The sequence below is a fragment of the Protopterus annectens genome, chromosome 1.part1 (genome assembly GCF_019279795.1).
Source record: "Protopterus annectens isolate FY-2018-M chromosome 1.part1, PAN1.0, whole genome shotgun sequence".
Classification (NCBI taxonomy): domain Eukaryota; kingdom Metazoa; phylum Chordata; order Ceratodontiformes; family Protopteridae; genus Protopterus; species Protopterus annectens.
Window position 1 is genome coordinate 553,403,842 of NC_056726.1, and position 21,814 is coordinate 553,425,655.

Below are 21,814 nucleotides of genomic sequence, written 5' to 3' on the forward strand. Positions count from 1 at the left end.
CATACTGAGTCACCTTACAGTGATATCAGCTACATAATCAAATATAATCAGTTATTAAAGTCAGTTATCTTGACTTTGAATCTTGGTATCATTGTGGGTGATGGCGCATTTCCACTTAAGACCAGTGTATTTCCTGTCTTGGGTACATGCATAGCAGGCTCAGTGATATCCTTTTGCATGTTCCTCTGGATGGAGTGGCTGAGGTCATTCACTTCAACATGTGCCACTTTAAGGTTTTAATTATATTAGTCAGAATGCAAAGATCTAAGATCCCTTTTTACACCCTAATCCTGACTCTTGAAAGTCTGCTGTCGTCTTATTCTTATTCTGCTTGGAGAAGGTGGTGTCCATATACCTATTACTAAAACATTACTGCGAGTTGAAGTAGTTCCAGTGGGCTTTAAGGGCTTGGGACTCTTAGATATATTTGTTCCGGCTGTGGATGTGAAGGGTGAAATTAAGTATGCTGCTATGTAAACTAATGGATGATATTTCTTTGCCCTTTTTCTGGGAGATTTAGACAGTGTTCTATTTTAACAGTCTCATCAGAAGTAGATTTTGTGGAGGTGCTGTGTACAGCATTTATGTATTGTGCGTGCCAAATTGGTTTTTGAGGTGAGAAGGTATTCTTCAATTTCAGTAAACACATCATGTCTCATATATTGGATCATTATAAGGTTGCAATGAAGAGTTTTTGGTAAGCAGGAGGCAGTTGCTACACTGACTCAAAATACCTAGTTCTGTAAGACCAGTTACAAAAGGGGCAAAAGCTAAGATTCCACAATGGAAAGTACAGATGAGGGGAATATAATAGCACCATAACTTACTCTTGGTGTAAAATGGGGGTAATGGATTAGAATAGAAAAGATGATAATGTGGGATATGCCTAAATAATACAGGAATACCAGACGTGAAAAAGAAATGTAAAACTGATAGAAATATGTAAGGGCAATAAGATGATCAGTAACTAATAGCAAATTGAAATCATATAGTTTTTCCCAGTTGGCTGGTTTCATCTCTACCTAATTAGTTGAAACAGATAGTCTAACCCAACAAGTACAGGTGCAGTAACTGTAGAACAGCAGCTACAGATAATCCAAATGCAGTAGGTGTAAAGCAAAGTAGTTTCAATGTAGTATCAGTAGAGCAGTCATCCAAGAAATAAAAATATTTCAGATAAGTAATTCAGTACTCATTTGTTGAACAGTAGCTTAAAATGCCATAACAGTACAGTAATCAGTAACGAGCAGAAATGCAAAGCACCAGTGATAAACTGTAATCAGTAACAGAGGTCTGAAGTGTTTCTGCTGAAATCTAAAGTATCCACTGCTGAAATTAAAAAACTAAGATAATAACATCAATTTGGTTTCTGTCTGCCCAGTGTGACACCCTTCCATCTCTGGGCCAGTAATCAAGGAGCCTCAATCCTCACCACTGGCACCAGTGGAGGATATTTACTGGGAGGATAACAGGTACACACACACACAGTATCTCCAGATGCAGCTCTCTGCATCAAGCACAATTTCCCTTAAGAGCACACATGGAACACAGTCAGTCCGGGGGCTGATTCCTCTCTCTTTCCCCAGATAAGACTCGGCACTGGCGCAGCTATGGAATTAAGTCCTTAGTCAGGGTTCCAAACAAAGTATTCCAACACTCTCTCTGTCCAACCAGTGCTTCATGTCCCTGCCCAAGTAGCTGACACACACACACACACAAACACAGACACACACACACACACACACACACACACACACACACACACACACACACACACACACCTGGGAAAGGCTGGCACAAGTTTACCAGCTATGCCCCATTTTGCCCAGATTATAAGGTAGTTATCACTGCCACTAAAACCCCTCGCCAGCTACTTTAAGGCCCTTAACAAAAGGTGTCTAATTTTATTGTGTAATATTAATACAACTGGTAGTCTGACCAAGAGCAAGGCTATTAGGACTGGCCCACACAGTGTCACCAAATAAATATGCAAATACTCTCAAAACTCAAGTATCTATACAAAGATCAGCCACAATGAAAGGTTTAAATATATTTAATAATAAATAATAAAATAACAAGAAAATACTAAGTATACATTTACAGTGACATCAGAGTTAAAATCACAGGAAATATTTAAAAAGAAAATTGAAGGACAGGCTCAGACAAATAAGGAAAATCAATATCTAAACTAAGCTTCATTACATTCCTGACTGAATTTAAGAGAATTATACTATTCCCTAATAACTTACTTAATAGCAGATGATGCGGTGAATGGTTCTTCTTGTTGTTAGGCAAAAGACAGAATACAGAATGCTCCTCAGACATCAGCCTCCTCTTATATTAAAACATTATTTCTATACAGAATGATATCACATACATCTGGTCATCTGACTCCCACAGTACCACCAACCCTGGAAACTGCCAGGATTTTAACACTTGTAAAAAATACACGCACAAGAACTTTGCTCAGATCTGTTGAGCTTCTGGAGGTCGTAAAATAATTAAACACTTCCACTCTTCTTGAGTGGCGGTTAGTTCACCCCAAAGACAGTACGGAAACCTTCGTAGTACAGACTTTGTGTCTCTGGCGGCATTGAAACCTGTGAGATAGCATCATTATGGCCTAGCCTGCAAAGTGATTTCATTTCAGATATATTTTAAAGTTTGCTGGACTGAGGTTAACCTCTTGATTTCCACTTTGCTCTGTTAAAACATATACATTTAAATAGTTACAATAATGCATGTACATTTCTCTTCTCTCCAGTAGGCCACACTGTTAATACATTTCAAACACAAGCACTTTACAAATACCTTTTCAACACAAATGCCTATACAAATCAGTTAGATATACACATGACATACAGTTCTAATACATGTGTAAATACCACCATCTTGTATAAATCAGTGCTATATTCACAAATAACATAATTATTTATGGACTTCCCTCTGGCTATACTGACAGTACCTCCTCTTGTCACATCCAGTATCAGTAACTAGCAACACTGCGGTATTATCTTAGACATTGCCAGTAGTGAACAGCAGTACTGCAGTAACAACAGCAAGGTGCAACAGTACTTATTTAAAGTACTGTATTTAAAGTTAACACTATAGTAGTTAGAACAGCAGTGCTAGTTTTAGGAATGTGTTCCCTCCTTTTCCAACAGTTACCACAGGCATTTCTACTCTGGTGTGGTATGGCATTGTCTGAGCAAGAAAGTTCATGTAATGTGCATACTTACAGAGACCAGTTTGTCTGTGTCCTGGAGATGAGATCTGTCCGCCAAGCTTTACAGGCCTGTCAGGACCTCCTTTCTCAGGGAGCAGTGGCCATCCACTACGATAATGTGGCAGTAGTATGGTACATCAACAAACAAGGCAGAACCAAGTCATACTGTCTCTGTCAAGAAGCAATGAGGGTATGGGAGTAGGCAATCTCCTTGCATCACTTTTTGATAGCAACATACATCCTAGGATGAGCCATCTATCTAGTGTACAGACTCAGAAGATGTCTTATGTTGCCCCACAAATGTTGTGTAAATATGTGTACAGAGATGATGCTTTTCTGTTACTGGGGAAGCCTTGCTGCGATCCATTTGCATCACCAACCAATGCTAAATGCAGCAGATTATTTTCCATGATCCCTCAACAAGATCAGGTACCAGGGACACTTTGGTTCAGCAGTAGTGTCCCATTCTCCTGTATACTTTCTGCCCATTCTCCCACATTATGGCATTTTTATAGAAAGCTAAGCTGTGCAAAGCCTCACAGCTCTAGTTTGACCCTGATACATTTCTTGCCCTCTTCTGTGGCATTACCCCATAATGAGACCACATATAGGTCTTATAATCCATCCACCTGGCAAATCTCAGCCAGTCATTTAGTACCTAAGACTAACCACATAGTTTCTTCAGATCCATTAATGGCCACAGACTCAGCATGCCTCCAGGAGTAGTCTAGAGCATCACAGCATAGCAGAAGCTGGCTACTAGAAAGCTGTACTAAAACGAATGGCAAAAATTCTCCATCTGGGCTACACAGTAAGGACTAGGCCGTTATTCAATGCATATGCCAATGGTACTTCATATTTTCAGAGATATATTTGACAAGGACTGCAGCTTTTTAACTTTTAAGGTTAATCTAGCAGCTGTCTTAATTTCCACAGTGCCATAAAAGCTGTACTGTTGGGGACCTGGTCCAAGTGGTTCAGTGTAAGGACTGGATCACATAAGACACAAAATTCATGTACTTACCATAAAGATGGATATTTGTGATCAGAGTCCTCATTGCCAAATTCTCACCTACTATCCCTGATTGTAATATAAATTGTCACCTCCGCAGCAATCTGGAGGATATACCAGAGCACTAGCAAATTGATATATTCATATTTACTTAGACTTTTTCCCTTCATTCCTTAGATGATAATATAAGTGGGTAATAAACCCTTCTAGGGAAGTTTATGACTTTAGCCATAGTGGCAAACATGAAATACAGAGATGCATTATGAGAATGAGGGGAGGCATTTGAAGTAATGCTGAGAGATTGTGAACAAGATATGGGTAGGAGGACTTCTGTGGGAGCAAGTCTAGGTACTGCAGTGAGAGGACTTGGATCAGACAAGTCATCATTATGGTAAGCACATGCCTTTTTTAACTGATTTCAGTGAGGACACCAAAGCAAACCTGCATGAATTTTCCATTTAAGGTCCCATGACGTTCGTGAACAAACATAAAAGCAGACTTGGAAAATATGGAAAAGGAGGAAAAAACGCTTAGTGCTGTTGGTAAGAAAATTCAAGCGCCTCAGTTCTTCTTTTGCAGAACATAGAGGAGCTAATGCCAAGTAGGGTTTAGGTGTATGTTGTGGTATATGTGGTGTGTGCCTGTCAACTTCCCTGTTATTGTTTAATGCTTGTATTATTATTTTAATATTCTTTGAAATTTTAGAGTCACCTACTTGCTTTGTCTTTCTGAGAACTGTCTGAAGTGGTCTACTATCATCTCTGGAAGTTCGGCTTCATTTTTATTTGCAGCCACAGTGCCTCTAAAAGATGGAAGACACCTTTTCGTAAGCAGTTTTGTTAAAGTCTATCAGGGAGTTCAAGAAATAAAACCTATGAAAAAATAAAACCTAAATGTTTTTAGGAACGTCATTACTGTATGTATATATGTGCTCATTTGTCCTTTATCTGCTGCTCACAAATTTAGCTCCTTCCATCTCAGCTTCTACTAACTTATTTTGCATTTTGCAGTGAAATCTGTAGGATGTGCAGTAATATCTGACGGGATTAAATCACTGATTTTTTTTGGCACAAATTGGTGATGCCAGCTATGGCTCTGTACTGTAAGTACACTTTATGGTATTGCAAAACATAGTTTTATCAAAAGTTAGCAAGAAGAAACTAAAGATTTCAGTTTTGGTTAATTGCTGCTACAGTCTGCTTGCTATGACATCCCATTCTGTAAGGTAGGATGAACATTTAATTGCATTTCTTTGTTTATTTAGGTCAGTCTGTGAAACACTTGCAAAGCTACTACAGTGACTTCTTTCCAGACTACTTCTCAGTAACAGAGAAACCTCCTGCAGAGTTCTGCCTGTCACCAGATGGTGTTACTGAGTCTGTTCCTGTAGATCTGCTGCAGAAAAAAGGTAAAAGCAATCTCCACCCAGCATAGTCTGACTACCAAGGTCATACATTTGTGTGCATGTGTTTTTCCCTCCTCCCAAAAGCATGCTCTTGGTTGATATTTGTGAATGTTCCCCCTTTTAAATATGTTTTAGTTTTTGGGTCTATACTGCTTTTTCTCCTTGCACCTGACTTAAAAAGAAAAAAAAATGTAATACCTTTTTTCTGTTTTTTTTTTCAAAACTCTTCCCAAACTTATTGTGAGGTTATGAACCCCCCAACCTTTAAGTGCCACAGATCACATACAGAAAGTGTACTTGCCTGAGTAAGACAATCATGATGGCTGCGTATTTTGTCTTGGTGATGAGCTTGTTCCGTGTACCAGAAATTGTTTCCATCCTAAAACATCAAAGTTGCCAGTTAATATTTTTTTTTCACAAAACAAATCTGTCAGTCACAGTAAGGAAATCCTGTCTACCCGATCAGCCCCTAACAGAGCTTTGGCAGTTGGTAAAGGTTCAGGTTTTCTACCTCTCCAGTGTCGAAGCCACATAAAATGTAAATCTGTCGAAAAAAAAAAGTACCAGCTAAGTTTGTTGCTTCTGCAGCTGCTTCATCTCCTGTTGTTTGGACTTTGAAGTCTCACAATTCTTCTAATCTTTCTGAAACAGGTGCTGGTTATTAGGTTGGCTAAATTTTGCAGTCTAAGCATGCTGCTGTGAGGATCACTCCCTTTCCTTCTGTAACTAATTTGGATTACACCAGACTGTGGCCCTGTTGAGGGCTAAAGTAAGATTCTTCTAAGCCCCTTCCCCAAATTGTTCTGTTGAGGATCGGGAGCCCATATTATTGTTTGCTTCACAGCCAAGAACTCTGAAGAATTCATCACCATTCCCTAGGCTTTGGTGCCAGTACAAGCTTTGTTGACACTGGTGATTAAGCCAGTGTCAGTATCTGATGCTGTGGTGTCTTTGTTTACCCCATATACATGATTCTTTGTTTAAAGTCCCCCCCACTCCCACCCAAAACACACACATGTGAAGCTTCAATTGGCATTTATGTTTTTTATGCCATTGTTAATAGGAGCAGATGAATTTATTAGCCCCAGTGTACTGCTATGGATGTTGGATCCTTCAGTGTTGGTGCAACTCCGGTGAGTCTATCCCTGTAGTACTTGGCACTGATTATGTCCTCTCATGTCACTGGTGCAGTATTTCTTATTAAACAAATTCCCTGACAAGGGTCAACCAATGACCAGTCAGTACACCAAAGCCTTAGGATTTTATAGATGTTATATGTCACTCAAGGTGTAGGGTATAAAGGTGACATACAGACTTATGTACTTCAGAACTTCTTTGCCATCAGTCTGAATGCCATCATTGATCTTCGGTCTGAATGCTTCTTCTTCTGTGCTGGTTACTGAGTCATGTTTCAGATAAGTACCCCATTGGGGTTTCTTCTTTTCTTCATTTTTCAGTTTTTGGGGTTTATATGTCATCCAGAAAGGGAAAATGTCAAGAGTGGGAGACAGATTCCCTTTAATGATCATCACAAGCAGTGTCTCTTTTGTTTGGGTGCTTCTCACGACTATACAAAGTGTTCTATCTGGCAAGCATTTGTCCCTAAGATCCTATGTAGTTGTCTTTCCTCCTTGTCCATTTACCTGCAGAACTAGCATGTTAAATTGTTGGCTCAGGGTGATATGACTGAGTCTTCCCGTCCCAAAGGCTAGCTGCCTGCCAAGAAAAAGGCCAAAAGAGTCAGGTCTGAATCGGCTGCTGTCCCGCCTCACCCAGACACCTCTCTTGAGGCTGGTGAAAGCCCGGATGATTGCCTGGTTGTTACATCAGATTCTTCTACTGCAACCATATCGGAGGCTGGCATAGATCTGACTTCTCGTACGTCCTTCGAGGCTGTGCATATGTCCTTTCTGGATGATGAGGGAGAATCTTGGCTGATCATTTCAGTGTGTCCGAGGGGGATTCCACAGATACTTGTTCAGGAGGAGATTCCCACTATGTTAGTTGCATGTAGGCAAGGGTCTGAACCTCCTACGATGTTAAGGGAGATGTCCCTCAAAAGAAAAATGAAACAAGCATATTTCCCTGCTCCTAAGGATCCCCAGCATGACTGGCAGGATTTTATCCAGGGGTTATTTAATGCACTGATGGCCTTGAAGCCTCCCCAGGGAGTTTCTCTACCTACTTCCCTTTTGTCCTCTGCCACACTCAAGAGGCCAGTAAGCAGGATGCCTCTGAAGAGGACTTGGATTCTGAGGAAGAGTCTTTTGCATATTACTGTCAGATCCCGTCTCCCATGGATTATGGCTCTGAGGAGGAAGACTCTATTAGCCCTGACTCTCACTTTGAAGAACTCTCCTTTGGGAACTGTATTTTTAATATGATGGAATTTCTTAAATGAGGCTGCTCTCAGGTTTCTGACATTCAAAAAAGATATTGTGAGCTCCAACAGAAGGAGTACTCTTAGCTCTCTGCTGTTCCTCATGTCTTGGTTGTCTTTTTTAGATAACCTTTTTCTGCAGCTTCTGTGGCCCTGGATTCTCAGCCTTCAACCCGTATGAAGCCTGACAGGTTTTATAAGGTGCTTGAGGAGTGTAAGTTTCTCTATAAATGTCCTTCTGCTGACCCTTCTGTAGTGTGTCTCTTCTGACAAACCCTCTAAGCTTTTGCCTTCTACTAAACTGCTTCCTTCAGACAAGGACAGTAGAGCTATGGAATGGCTGGGCAAGAAGGTACATGCTGCTACCGCCTTGGCCTTTCGGGCTATTAACTACCAAGCCCATATGGCCAGGTATGTTTTGGTCCTTCTTTCTCAGGCTTCCTAGCCTATCTCAGACTTTCCTGATTCTGAAGAGAAGGTTTCGGCCCTCTCTTTACTGGGCTGTTCTTTTCAAGTACTTCACCATTCTATTAATTGCAGCTGATGCCTCCACTAAGGCTGCTGCTTTTGGTTCTGTTTTGAGGCATTACTGTTGGTTTTGTTTTTTTCCAGCCATTACCTGGTGATATTAAGGCTCTGGATGCCCCTCTTGATGATAAGAACTTGTTTGGTTCTGTGGCTGCTGAGTTTTTAAGGCTGTGCAGGGTAAGGCCTCGCAGGAAATTAAGCATATATTTGTTTCTCCTATTCTAAGTTCCAGAGGAATTATCCATCTAAATCTGCTTTTGTTCACAGACAGCCTTGCCCTCCTCCCAAAGGTGAGAAGGGTTCTAGGCATGTTCCTCCTGCTAAGTCTACTCAGACTCCCAGTTTTCAAAAACCTCCTTTTCAAGACAAGCCTGGTTCTGTCTGACTCTTTGATTCCCCCTTTCCTGAACCAGGTTCCTTTATCTCTTTCTTTCCCTGTCCCTTCCCAATTGGTGTAGGATTACTCAAGACTCTTGGGTTCTGTTCATTGTCTATCAGGGATGCTTCATGGTGTGGAAATCCCTTCTTCCTTTTCTGGACATCCCTCAACCTCCTCAGGAACAGCTTCTTTTCTCCCAGAACTACTTCAAGGTCTTCTGGCTCAATATACCATTCAATCTGAACCCCCCTTTCCAGGAGGGGAGGGGTTTTTATTACAGAATGTTTCTAGTTCCCAGGAAGGAAGATACCTGGAGATCCATACTGGACCTTTCTCAGCTCAATGCCTTTCTAAAGATCCCTTCCTTTTGGATGTTGTCCCTTCAAGACCCTCGTTCCTCTTTTTCTTCCCCAGGATTTCCTTGTCTCTCTGGATCTCAGGGATGCTTATCTTCACATCCTAATTCATTCCCTTTTCAGGAAGTATTTGCTTTTCTCTGTACCTTCTTTGCATTTTCAGTTATCTGCTTTGCCCTTTGCCCTTTCTACTTCCCCAGTGGTTTTCACCAAATGCTTTGCTCCTGTGATTGCTTTGTACAGGGTGAGGGGTGGTTCAGATCTTTCCTTATCTGGACGATCTTGTCATTCAGGTTTCCCTCCCCCCGAGACCTTGCTTCAGCACATCCACTATACTTTTTGTCTCTTGCAAAGCTTGGGGTTTACCATAATCTTCCAAAAATCTGTCTTTGTTCCTTATCAGGATCATGTATATCTCGATTACAGGCTCCAGACCATCCCTATGCTGGTTCATTGCCTCCTTCCAAGGCTCTTTCTCTTCTCACCTTTTTTCAATTCCTTCTTCTTCGGGTTTCAATTGCAGCCAGTAAATTTCTGAGAGCACTAGGATTCATGGCCCCCACCAGGCTTCACATCAAAAAACTTCAGTGGTTCCTAAAGTCGGTTTGGCTCCAACACTGTCATCCTCTAAATTTTCTAGTTCCTCTTCTTTCTTGCCTCAAGCTCGAGCTGCATTAGTGGATTCATCAGCTGTTGTTCAAGCCATGATTTCATTTGCAACTGCCAGTCCCCTTTCCTGAACTTTTCTCAGGTACTTCAAACTTGGGATGGGAAGCCTCTTTAGGTCCCCTCAAGGTCTAGGGTCACTGGCCTCCTCATCAGAGGTCAGACCACATCAATATCAAGGAGACGAGAGTTCTCCTTTTGTCCTTCTGGCCTTTCATTCCCTTTTTCTTCCAGGGCCTCTCAAAATCTTTACATACAATACCACAGTGATGTGGTACATCAACAAGCAAGAGGACACACGATCCTACTACCTTTTCTTCACGCTGGCTCTTCAAGTTTGGTATCTAGCTGTCCAGTATCAAGTGACTGTTCAGGCTGTATACATTCCTTCAGAGCAAAATGTAGTGGCAGACTCTTTGAGCAGCTCCAAAACACAGGCTCACAAATGGATACTTTACAAAGGTATATTTCTGGACATTGTCCATCAGTGGGGTACTCCTCAAGTAGATCTTTTTTCCTACCCTTTGAACAGACAGCTTCTACTTTTTGCAAAAGAGTCCCAAGTCCTCTGGCCTGGAAGGTGGGCACCCTGTCCTTTTCTTGGAAGGGGTTGTTTCTCTGCACCTTACCTCCCCATCCTCTGCTTCTGAAGGTCCTGCAGAATTCCTCCAAAATCTTGTTGGTGACTCCCTTTTGGCCCAGACAGCATTGGTTCCCCTCTTCTGCTGCACCTAGCCAATGGCAGTCACCACAAGTTACCTCATAGGGTGGATCTACTCACACAAGACAAGGGGTCTCTCATCCAACCTCAGTTGTCCATTCTTCGGCCGACATTGTGGGTGATAGGGATTTTTTCCCTTTTAGGCACCTTTTTTGAAGATGTGCTAAGGGTTCTGCAGGAGGCCAAGATACCCACTACCAGGAAATCCTATATATCCAAATGGAAGAGATTTTCTGTTTGTTGACTTGCTTGTAACCAGGATCCACTTTCTGTGGAAATCCCTCTAGTTTGCTCTTATTTGTATGAATTTCTCCATGCTGGGTTACCATATTATTCTATTAAAACTCAACTTTCAAATATTTCTGCTTGTCTGCCATTAACTCCTCCTCAGACTTCTAGGTTTGAGGTCAAGCATTTGCTTAAGGACGTCCTTTATATCAGACTACCCAGGAAGCCTTTCCCACCTTCCTGGGACCTTAATTTTGTTCTTGAAAAATTGACCAGGATTATTTTGAGTATGCAGCTTCAGCTTCCTTACAACATTGTACGTGGAAGGCTGTTCTTCTTTTGGCCCTTACTTAAGCTAAGAGAGTGTCTGAACTCCAGGCTGTTCTAGCTGTACCTCTTTTTTTAGCTTTCATGGGGATTATGCCCAAATTGGTTAATGAATTGTCTCTTAATCAGTGTATGAATTTTCCCTCTCTTTTTCCTTCTCCACAGTGGGCTAGTGAGAAGGTTCTTCACACCTTGCATTTGTATAGATAGTTCAGATATTATTTAGATAAGACTAAGGCTGTTTGCAAGTCTGAGCAGATTTTCATTTCCTTTCATCCCAGATCTCTAGGTTTGGCTGCTTCTAAGCAAACCGTTTCTTTACAGATCTCTAAGGCCATTTCTTTTTGTTACTTTTTTCATGAGAAAAGCCTTTCTGCCTCTGTAAAGGTTCATTCTACCAGGCCTAGGGCTGTGCCTTCCTCTGGTGTTTTTTCAAAGGATTGGATACCAGTTATATCCTTGAGGCTGCTACTTGAACCTCTGTCCATACCTTTACTAAGCACTACAAACTAGATGTTGTTTTTAGACCAAGAGCTAGCTTTGCTAGAGCTATCCAGCATGAGAATCCTGGGGGCTATGTTGTGCCTTCCTCCTCCTCCCAGATTTCCTCTTGAGCCTTTGTACTCTCCCTTTAGAAAGAATACTGCAACAGTGACATGGAAGGACATAGTATAGTTGTATAAAGTCTTACAGTAACAGTAGATGTCTTTCTCTTCACTGTTGCAGTATTCACCCCCCCCCCTTCTGCTCTGTTGTTTTCTCCTTTTGTATGCACATGCTCTTCCTACTTCCTAGGAGTGTTGTTCCTCCTGGGGCTATTCAGTTCTGAGGTATGTGCATCCATACATCACCTTTATGCCCTATACCTTGAACGGTGAGCATACATGTGAACCACCAGATGTAGTTTACATTGCATTTGGGTTTTCCAGCTGTTGATTTCGATTTTGTCATATCTCCTTGGAGCAGTCTTATACTGAGGACTCAGCCTTGCTTACCTGTCTCTCAGCAGGAGAGCAAGAGTACGAGGTCCAAGACCTTTTGCAGCCTCTCTCCATGTCCTTATTTCCAAAGAGTATGTCTTCCTTATCTTCAACTCTTCCCTCCAGAGGTTCAAAACCTAGCATTGTGTAAGAAGAAACATGTGGACTCCTCTGTCAATGCAGCCACTCTCAATGTCATTAATAAAAAGCATTTATACTTCCCCAGTACAACCCCCCCCCCTTGAAGACCCCAAGTTTAGGAATTCATGGATATGATGAGACAGATAGGACGGTGGCCTGTAGTTCTGATGTTTTTCCCACATTGGATACTGCAAAAGGCCCTTTAGACTACCCATCACTCCACCTTGGTAGTCCAGAAAGTAGCCTCCAGATCTGCCTAGAAAGCCCTGGTACATTGACCCCAGTGCTTATAAAGGCCAGCTGTATTTTTCATCTTCCTAGAGAGTGTAGCATCTAGTTGAAGACAGCAGCCTTTAAAACTGCTTCAGACCCCACATCCTCCCAGGAGAGCTATGGTTCAAGGGACAACTTATAAAAATTGTTATTTTTTTCTCCACCTTTTCCCTGAAGATGATAAACCATGCTCTGGGCATGATGGACTTCAAGTGTGATCTCACGGATGAAATGCACTCTTCACTTGCAGAGTCAGCTTATGGATCTCTCAATGACAGGTTACTGTTTGAGTCATTACCTTTCTGCAGCAAAATGAATTGTATAGTTTGGGGAGTATGTGATGCCACCAGCGGCTCAACTGCAGCTGTGGGACCCTGCATTGCACTTCACTGGCATGTGTGATTCGAACTTATGGAGTTTGCTGAGGGGAAAATTTGAAGCTTTTATGATCTACCCCATTCAGGGCTCATGCAGTTTTGGTCCTCATGCTAAGGTAAGGCACAGATGGAAAAAGAAGGGAAAATCCTTACCTTTATAGATATAGTTTCAGATACCTAGCACTCTTTTCTGGGATGCAGAGGAACTGGTGCCAATGTGATTCGGAAACTCTAACTCTTGGGGCAATTTCCAGAAATTCAGCTTTCCGAGAAGAAAGGGTCCTTGTTGGCCTTCGATAACCAAAGTTCAACTATGGAGAGTCAGCAGCAGCAACACCTCTGAAGCCTTGCCAAACTTGCTTCTTTGTAGAAGTAGTCAGTGGCTATCTGTTTCTCCACTTGCCAGGATGGAAATTCCCTCACAAGTAGATAGGGGCAGTAGTAACCAGAGTGCACAAAATTCACTTTTACACATGGTCATCCCACCAACACCCCACCCACCAAGAAGAAGTCACAAGAAGAGGGAGGTCCTTTGTCTCCTCCAGCAGACAGGTATACATCGGGTCACCCAGGCTAGAAAGTGCCAGAATTTCACTTTTGATTCCTTTTAGTGCCAGAAAGACTGAGGATCTAAACACATTTCTTCCCAAAGAAATAAAGTCCAAGGGCACTCAAAAATCCAAAAACACAAAATTAATATGTAGATTTGACTCTTTCATTTCCCTATCAGTGATTCTTTTTCATAGTAAAAGCAGTGAGCCATAGTCATATAAAGGAAAACAGTCATGACACATAACTTGAAAACAAGCTGTAAAATGCATCAAACTCATGGTAATATTTATATAAAATTAGACATTTTTGTCATTGCCATGCAAAACAGCTAATAAAATGAACCAAATATAAGGTAAAATTTGCACATAATTAAACAGTTAATATACCAGAAGAAACTAAGGAATCAGTCTGTGTCAGTATTGTAAGTTGCAAGATACACTCCGTGCTTACATTAGGATGTATCCCATGGGTACTTTCGCATTTAACCTTAACTACCAGATCTGATGTATTCCTTTTCATTTTTCCTCAACACATGGGTTCAGATTTGATCCTCAGATCTGACTCTGCTGCATACTTCAGACTTTGGATCCAACTCTCGAGCTTCTCCCTCTACCTATATTGACTTAGTCCATCCTCATTACCTCTGATCTTGTTTGCTGCCATCGTGCTCAGATGCAGGTTCCTCTCTTGAGTGAAATTTACTAGCTTTTGTGAGTTCATTCTTTACTTATTCTCTAAAAAAGTTTCATCTTATTTTTGATCTCTATCCTCCCTCTTAGTTTTTTCACAGGTGTTAGAATTTTCTACTATTTATGGGTAGTGTTTTCTTTCATACCATAGTTGATATTGTTTTTTTACCAATTATTCAGTGTATTCCTGCTAAATTACCATTGTTGGTAATTCCTCATTTTTTCCTTTATTTAAAAAAAAATCTTATTCTCTTTTCTTACAGTATATTTTTCTGTACTGTACTGCTTACTGTACTGTTTAGTTATTGTACTGCCTGTACGAACTGGCATGTCAAATAAACTGACAGGTTTCAAGAAATGCACTTCTTGTGGGCATAAAATTCCAAATTCGGATGCCCACAAGGAGTACTTTTATTGCCTCAGAGATGGCCACTTGGATATTAGTTGCACTATATGTTCTACTTTTAACCCAATGCTCTGGCTGACTGACACAAGTTGATTTTAAAAGTCCTTCTACCTACTGCTTCGACTCTACCTATTGGGGCTCAAACTACCGCTAAATCTACTAAGTCTGCTCCATTGAAGCACAGAAAATACTCCCCACTGAACCCCACTAGGACTTCATAGGAGCCACCCATCAAAAGTTGAAAAATCTCAGATCCCACATCTTCTGATCTGGTAATCATATCAGCCAGTCCAGCGGTATCTTCCTTGGATCCCAGGTCCTTGGATCCGAAGCCTGGAACCTCTAAAAGAAGTCACACACCAGAGTATGTGATTAAACCAATTTCTCCTACTCTGGACTCTCCATTCTTACAAACCCATAAGAAGCACTAAAGGCCACAATCCACTTACATCCTCCATAGGTTTATTAGAAGTAGATGTGGATAGAATGATGCAAAGATTTCACAGAGCTCAGATCCAGATGAGGGTCATACCGGCTACATCCTGTATTGGATCCATGAGCCTTCCTGTGACAACCCACACTGTTCTCCCTCCTTCTCCGATCTGTCCGGCTGTTTTGGAGTCAAAGGATCAGAAATCGCCAAGGGGTCTAGAGTCAGATCCAAAGATCTCTTCTTTGACTTCGACATTATCACCGACTAGTTCCACTCCAATACCCTTGGATTGGAAAGGGTCCTGGAATGGAAGTGTTGGTGTCAGATCCGTGGGGCCAGGATCTACTCTGATGTCAGATCCGTTCCTGCCCCTCGGAGCCTCAGCCCTGGACAGTTTGGTTCCAGTTCCATCCTTGTGGCACAGATCTGAGAGCAGTCATGATCTGCCTGTCCTGTGAGCTTCGGCGCCGGTTCAGCTGGTCATGGCTCCTCTGGGTCCATCTGCCTTAGAGATAGTGGAAAGGGCTTTTTCTGTCTCTAGAGAACTGCCTTCTCATTCTTTCGATCCTGCCTTCATTCCCTCATTAGCTCCGAGCTCTGAGTTGATCAGGTGTACTCCACAGGGACAGCCAGTTCCAGCAAGTTTCCAACAGTTCCTATACAGGAACACCTCCTATCTTCCAATACTTCCCCTGAACATCCCACAGAGGAGATCCATCAGAAGAGAATGTGCAAGAGGAGGCACATAGACTTGCCCACTGGAGTCTTTCAAGGAGGATACCAATTTTGATGAAGAAGGGTCCCCCAGATCACCATTGGATAATATCTCCTTCAGGAACATATAAGCAAAAAGGTCATTATTCTTCTGAAAAACCCTCTCCAGAAGAATCTGTTTTTTTGGAATCTTTTGGTTTTGGCCCATTTGCATCTTGGGTTACCCCCCAGCAGATGATCTCATTGATTTAGTTTCCTGCCAGATACCATCGACCCTATCTCGAAGAGCCCCTATAAATTTTTAGCCCCTCCCAAAGACAGACCCCACTGGAACAAAGGATTCCAGGTAGATGCTATGGTGGTGGTGGCAGCCACTAAGAAAGAGCCAGCAGAACAGAGCTTTTCTGTCTACCTGTCAAACAGGGAGTCTAGGGCAATGGACAGATTCGGGAAGCAAGTCTTTGCCTTGGCAACCTTCACCCTGAGGTCTCTTAATTACCTGGCACACTTCATGAGACTTCAGAGAAATTTGACCAAAGAACTTTCAGATACTCTCTGAGTCCATGTCTGCAAAGAATTTGAAAAGAATGTCCTCTTAACTAACCACCCTGTTGTATATTTCAAACATTTCAATGAAGTTAATTTCTAAAACAGCTGATGGCACCTCACGAGCAGCTGGTTCAGGCATTGCCCTAAGGAGAATTGCCTGGATGCAGCTATGTGACTTTGCGGAGCACTTTAAGATATCATTCATCAGTGCACCCTTCCACAACACATCCTTATTTGGGTCATCAGTAAAAAAGATGGTTGTCCGCAGTAAACATTTTGTTTGCCATGGGAATCAAGTTTTCTACCCCTCAACAAACCTTCTTCAGCAATCAGAGGGGTGGTAAGAAAATATAGTTTTGAAAATCTCAGGGACCTTTCCGAGATCTGTGTGGGGACAACTCCTCCAGAGGCAAAGTAGGAAGTTCCAATGGGAGACATCACCCTAGAGGCAGAGTAGGTCCGCAGAACCAGGGTTTCCAGGATTCCTTTCTGGACAGACCCTTCCAGCACTCTTGAAGTGCTCTCCCGCCATCCAACTCTGAAGGCAGTTAGAAAGTGATTATCCCTGCTCCTAGACACCTGGGCAAACATAAGAGAAGATTCCTGGGTACTAAAAATCATATGGGACCAGTTGGAGTTGGCATAATGATTAAGATGTTTACATTGCAGCCACAAGGTACAGAGTTTGATACTTACCTTTGGGAAGTATCGATAGACTTAAAAACGTGGTCAGAGGTTGGCATAATGGTTAAGATGTTTACCTAACAGACACAAGGTGCAGGGTCTGATTCTCACATGGGGTAATTGGCTAAGCTTAAAATGGCTCACAAAGGCAGTTAGCATAGTACTGATCTATGAACTTATATCCAGAGGTTATTCCATTCCATTTTCCCAACTTCCTTTTCACAAAAGGAAGAAGCTTCCCGATGTTCCACCCAGTCAGAGGAAAGAGGCAGCACAAGAAAAAAGCTGCTAGACAAAAGTGTCATCCAAGAGGTTCCACCAGATTAAATAGGATTCAGAACTTATTCACGCATCTTTTTAGTGCCCAAAAAGGTGGGGGACCTCTGACCAGTTTTGGATGTCAGCACTTTGAATCAGTATATAAAGAAGTCGAAGTTCCAAATGGTCATGGCTCAGTCCATTCTACTATTTCTTCGCAAGGATGATTGGATGTGCTCCACAGAGCTTCAGGATGTGTACTATCACATCAAAATAGACAGGTGATCTAGAAGACAGTTACACTTTCGGCTGGGAGCCAGGCATTACATATACATCACATTATTGTAATGGAGATGAGGGCTGTCATTCTGACCTGTCAAGCCTTCCAGTGTTACTTATCCTAAGCAGGGATTGCCAATCCACTCTGTCATTAGGACTGTGGTTTGGCAAATCAGTAAGTATTTGCAGAGTGGAGCACGATCCTATTCCTTATGTTTGTTAAAATGATACTATCTTTAAGGAGTCATTGACTGTTAGTAGGAAACTTGCAATCCTCTTAGATAATGTAGCTTGTTCAGGTATTAGGACATATTTTTTCACAAATTATATAGAGAAAGGAGTCAAGTCTGTATGAATGGAAAGATTTTTTTGAGTAAATACCTATAAGAAAAAAATGGCACATTTTAAAATGCAAAAATGTGTAGAACATCCAAGCCTAATTTTGGGCATAGGTTTCTTTAGATAGGATAGATTCCACTTATCAAGACAAGGTAAGAAATTTTTTGCAGCAGATATGTTGCAGTATTTGACTAATACATGGCAGGAGGTTTGCTAGTTCAGAAATTTAACAGTTCACATATTGCACAATTTGGTTTATCTGTGCTGGTTGATAATGCTAGTGGCATTAATAATAATAATGTATTTTTTTTTATTTTATCTATGTATGTATGTATCTATCTGTCTATCTTTTATTTTGGAAAGTGATTGCTATGTTCACATAAGATTGGTGTTGTGAAACATGGTTAAAGAGCAGTGACTGGAAACCAGTTATATCAGGGTATAAATGTTTTTACTGTAACAGATATTCTGACAAAAAAGTCAGGTAGAGGTGTTATGATAAGGATTAAAGGTTATGAGCCCTCTGATTATTACATGTTTGATGATGACATCAATTTACTATGCAAGAAACATCTTTATTAAATTATCACGTATGACATAGGCAGTCATACATTTAAATAAATAATAACAAACCATATTGACATAATCTTAGTTGCAAGCATTATAAATCACAAACCATATTGACATAATTTTAGTTACAAACACTATACATCACTTATAATCTACCCAATCATTATTCATCAATCATTACAAAGCTTATTTAAATCCTGCCCTCTTTTAAACCCTGTTCCTCCACAATCACCATTTTTTTCTATGTAATTTGCTTTTACCCCTTTCTAAAGATCCCAATTCAAGTTGTTTTATCACTGTTACTATATTCACTACTTCTAGTACAGTTGGTTTAGACTTTGATTAACATTTTCTAGTAATTGCTTTTTTGTCAGCCATCATAATTAGACTCATCAAAGCCTTACTATGTTTTAGCCAGTTCTGATTCTGTATCATAGCTCAGAAAAATAATTTCCCGAGATACACCAATTTGCTCACCCAGTATCTCTGATAGAGTAGTCTGCAGGGAATCTTTAAAGTCTGCCAACTCATTAAACTCCCAGAAAATGTGTTCCCAGTTACCTCTTTCTTTTCTATCACACCTCCAAAATTTGCCATCTATCTGAGGAGAAATTCTGTGGAATCTACTTGGGATATAAAAATACCCATGTAAACATTTCCAGGCAAAAATCCTAAATCTTCTAGATTTTGGTGCATATTTGGGAGGCATACATATATCCCCTGTTGTTTTTTTGAGAACTGCTAATTCAGTCTCTCTTCCTAATCCTTTCTAACCTCATCTGATTGATTCGTATAATTATCATGCAATATTTTCTATGCTGTAGTAATTATTCTTTTTTTAACAGCAACTTCTGTTCTAGATTCTATTAAAAACCCTACCAGTGCTGGTACTTTGTCTAGGACCCCCCTGTTTCTTTCTCTTTGCCTGTACTCTCATATAAATTCCTGATAGGAAAGGCAATTTGTAAACTGCAGTCCAAATAAATTTGTGGTGTCTTCCCATTCTATTACCTTTCCCTTTCTAGTTATTCCTACCCTAAACTTATATCCTAATACCTTGGTTCCTTTGCTGTTTTTCTCCAATAAAGTTCAGCTCCCTCTTGTCTATTGTCTGTATCTCTAATCGCGGTCTTCCACATCAGCAGAATCTCCTTTGTCCATTCCCATGTTGGCTTAGTTCTTAGAATACTTTTTGCTACTTTATGAATATAATATTATATATAATTATTATTGTCCTTAAAGATCTGCATCCAAAATCCCAGTCTCATTGTTTCTTGAGCTTCTCCTCTGTTTCATCATCATCCATTTCCACTCTGAATTATAGGTTTCTGCTTGTACTATGTACAGGAACCTTAACTATGTAGGTGTGAAGTACTCCTTCAAATTGGGTAATACCAGTCTGCCTTGTTCTATTAGAAGAATCAGCTTATCCCACCTGACTCTTGCCGTCTTGCCCTCCCAGATAAAATCCTTCAGCTGTTTATTAATTGCTATCCATAACTTCTCCTCTGGTTGATAAAAATAAAATGGACTAAAATATTTTAACTGCTTATATCTTACTATCCATGTAACATAGCTTCCAGTTTCTAATTTTTTGTATTATCTTTTGCTTAGTCTCTTCCCACATAACCTTAGCTGCCATACCAGAATCGTTTTTAATCTATACTCGTAAGTACTTCATTTTATCGTGCCCCTATAAATATGAATATTGCTGAACAATTTTGTGCATGGGTACATAATTTACAGCTATTGCCTTTGTTGTAGCTTCATTAATTTTGTATCCTGAAAAGATTTGAAACTGTCTCAAAATGTTCCACAGCACTGAAATGGCGTATTCCGGTGTTATTAGGTACAAAATAAGATCATATGCAGATAGAGCCAGCATTTCTTGGCTACCATACCAGTTATATCCTTGAATTTCTGATCCCTTTATTTTCTTTGCCAATGGCTCTAAATGTAGTGCGTACAACAAAGGGGAAAGAGGACACCCCTACCTGGTTCCTCTGCTCATGCAGAAATTATGAGAGAGGAACCCACCCACTGTAATTTTTGCCCCTGATCCCTCATGCATCCTCCTAATCAACTTTATAATTTTTATCAGGGAATGCAAGTATTTTCATTCCCCTGCTCATAAAGTCTGAGCTTACTCTGTCAAATGTTTTCTCCGCATCAAGACCCACCAACAACAGTGGTATTTTCTTACATTCTGCTTCCCTCTGGATCATCAATGTTCTATTAACGTTGTGAAATGTTTGCCTCCCCTCCACAAAACCACATTGGTCCATATCTGTCACCTCTGGCCTCACTTTTGACATTATGTTTGCCGTTATAGACATAAACACCTTATAATCATGGTTTAGTATTGAAATCGGCCTGTATGAAGCTGTATCTGATGGGTCTTTCTCCTCTTTAGGTGTTACAGACACCACCATTTTCTTCCAGGATGTTGGTACTTTTCCTCCTCTTAAAATACTGTTAAACAAAACTTTACAGATCTTTATCATTTTTTTTCCTTTGTAACTTCCAAACTTCCACAGGAATACCATCTGTCCCTGGGGACTTCCCTGTGGAGTGGTTATACATCAACATTTTAATCTCATCTCCTCCTATCCTGTTATTAATTGAGCCTCATCTATCTCTGACCTTGGCATATTTAATTCTACCAACAACATTTTCATTTGTACCATTTCTTGATTTTCATATTTCTGTACTTTATATAGATTTTCATAGAATTTCCAAAATATTTTCAATACTTCTACAGGATCTCTTGTTATCTTCCTTGTTGTAGGATCCCAAGCTTGACGACAGCCCTTTCTACTTTCTGTTGCCTGAGTTGTTGTGCTAAAAGTTTTTGTGCTCTAGAGTTATTATCAAAAAACAGTTACTTACCAGCAATCTTTCTAAACTCATGCATATTATTAAGGTAATCCCTTATTTTTTGTTTAGCATTCTGCACTTGCTCCTCCTTTTGTTCTGTGAGATTCCCCTATTCTGCAATACTTTAAAATGTGTCATTCCCTCTAAATAATTCTCATTACCTCTTAACCATATCTCCCTTTCTTATATTTTCACCCTCTTTTTAAACTCCACTTTAATGTTATCCCACTCCCTAACTATATTTTCAGAAGAGGTATCTATCTTTTCTAATAGCTCCTGAATAATTTCCACTACCCATTCCTTAAATTTCTTTCTATGTTTCATTTTTATTTCATTTTCCTGTGTTTTTATTTTAGTTATTATTGGGGCACAATCGGAAGTAGTTATTGGGTGCACATCAAGACTTTCAGTTAAGTGCATACATTCCTGTGAAATGTAAATTCTGTCTAGTGTAGCCCAGTTTTT

General features: G+C 40.6%; 1 protein-coding gene across 2 annotated transcripts in view; it reads left to right on the top strand.

Moving 5' to 3' along the window:
• The window catches only part of RUSC2 (RUN and SH3 domain containing 2), a 1,272,067-nt gene that overhangs the window by 615,792 nt on the left and 634,461 nt on the right, over positions 1 to 21,814 (top strand). For both annotated transcript variants that reach the window (XM_044076729.1, XM_044076738.1), the window contains one exon: positions 5,503 to 5,646. In XM_044076729.1, coding sequence (XP_043932664.1) covers positions 5,503 to 5,646 — 144 coding nt within the window. The remainder of the gene's footprint in view (positions 1 to 5,502; positions 5,647 to 21,814) is intronic.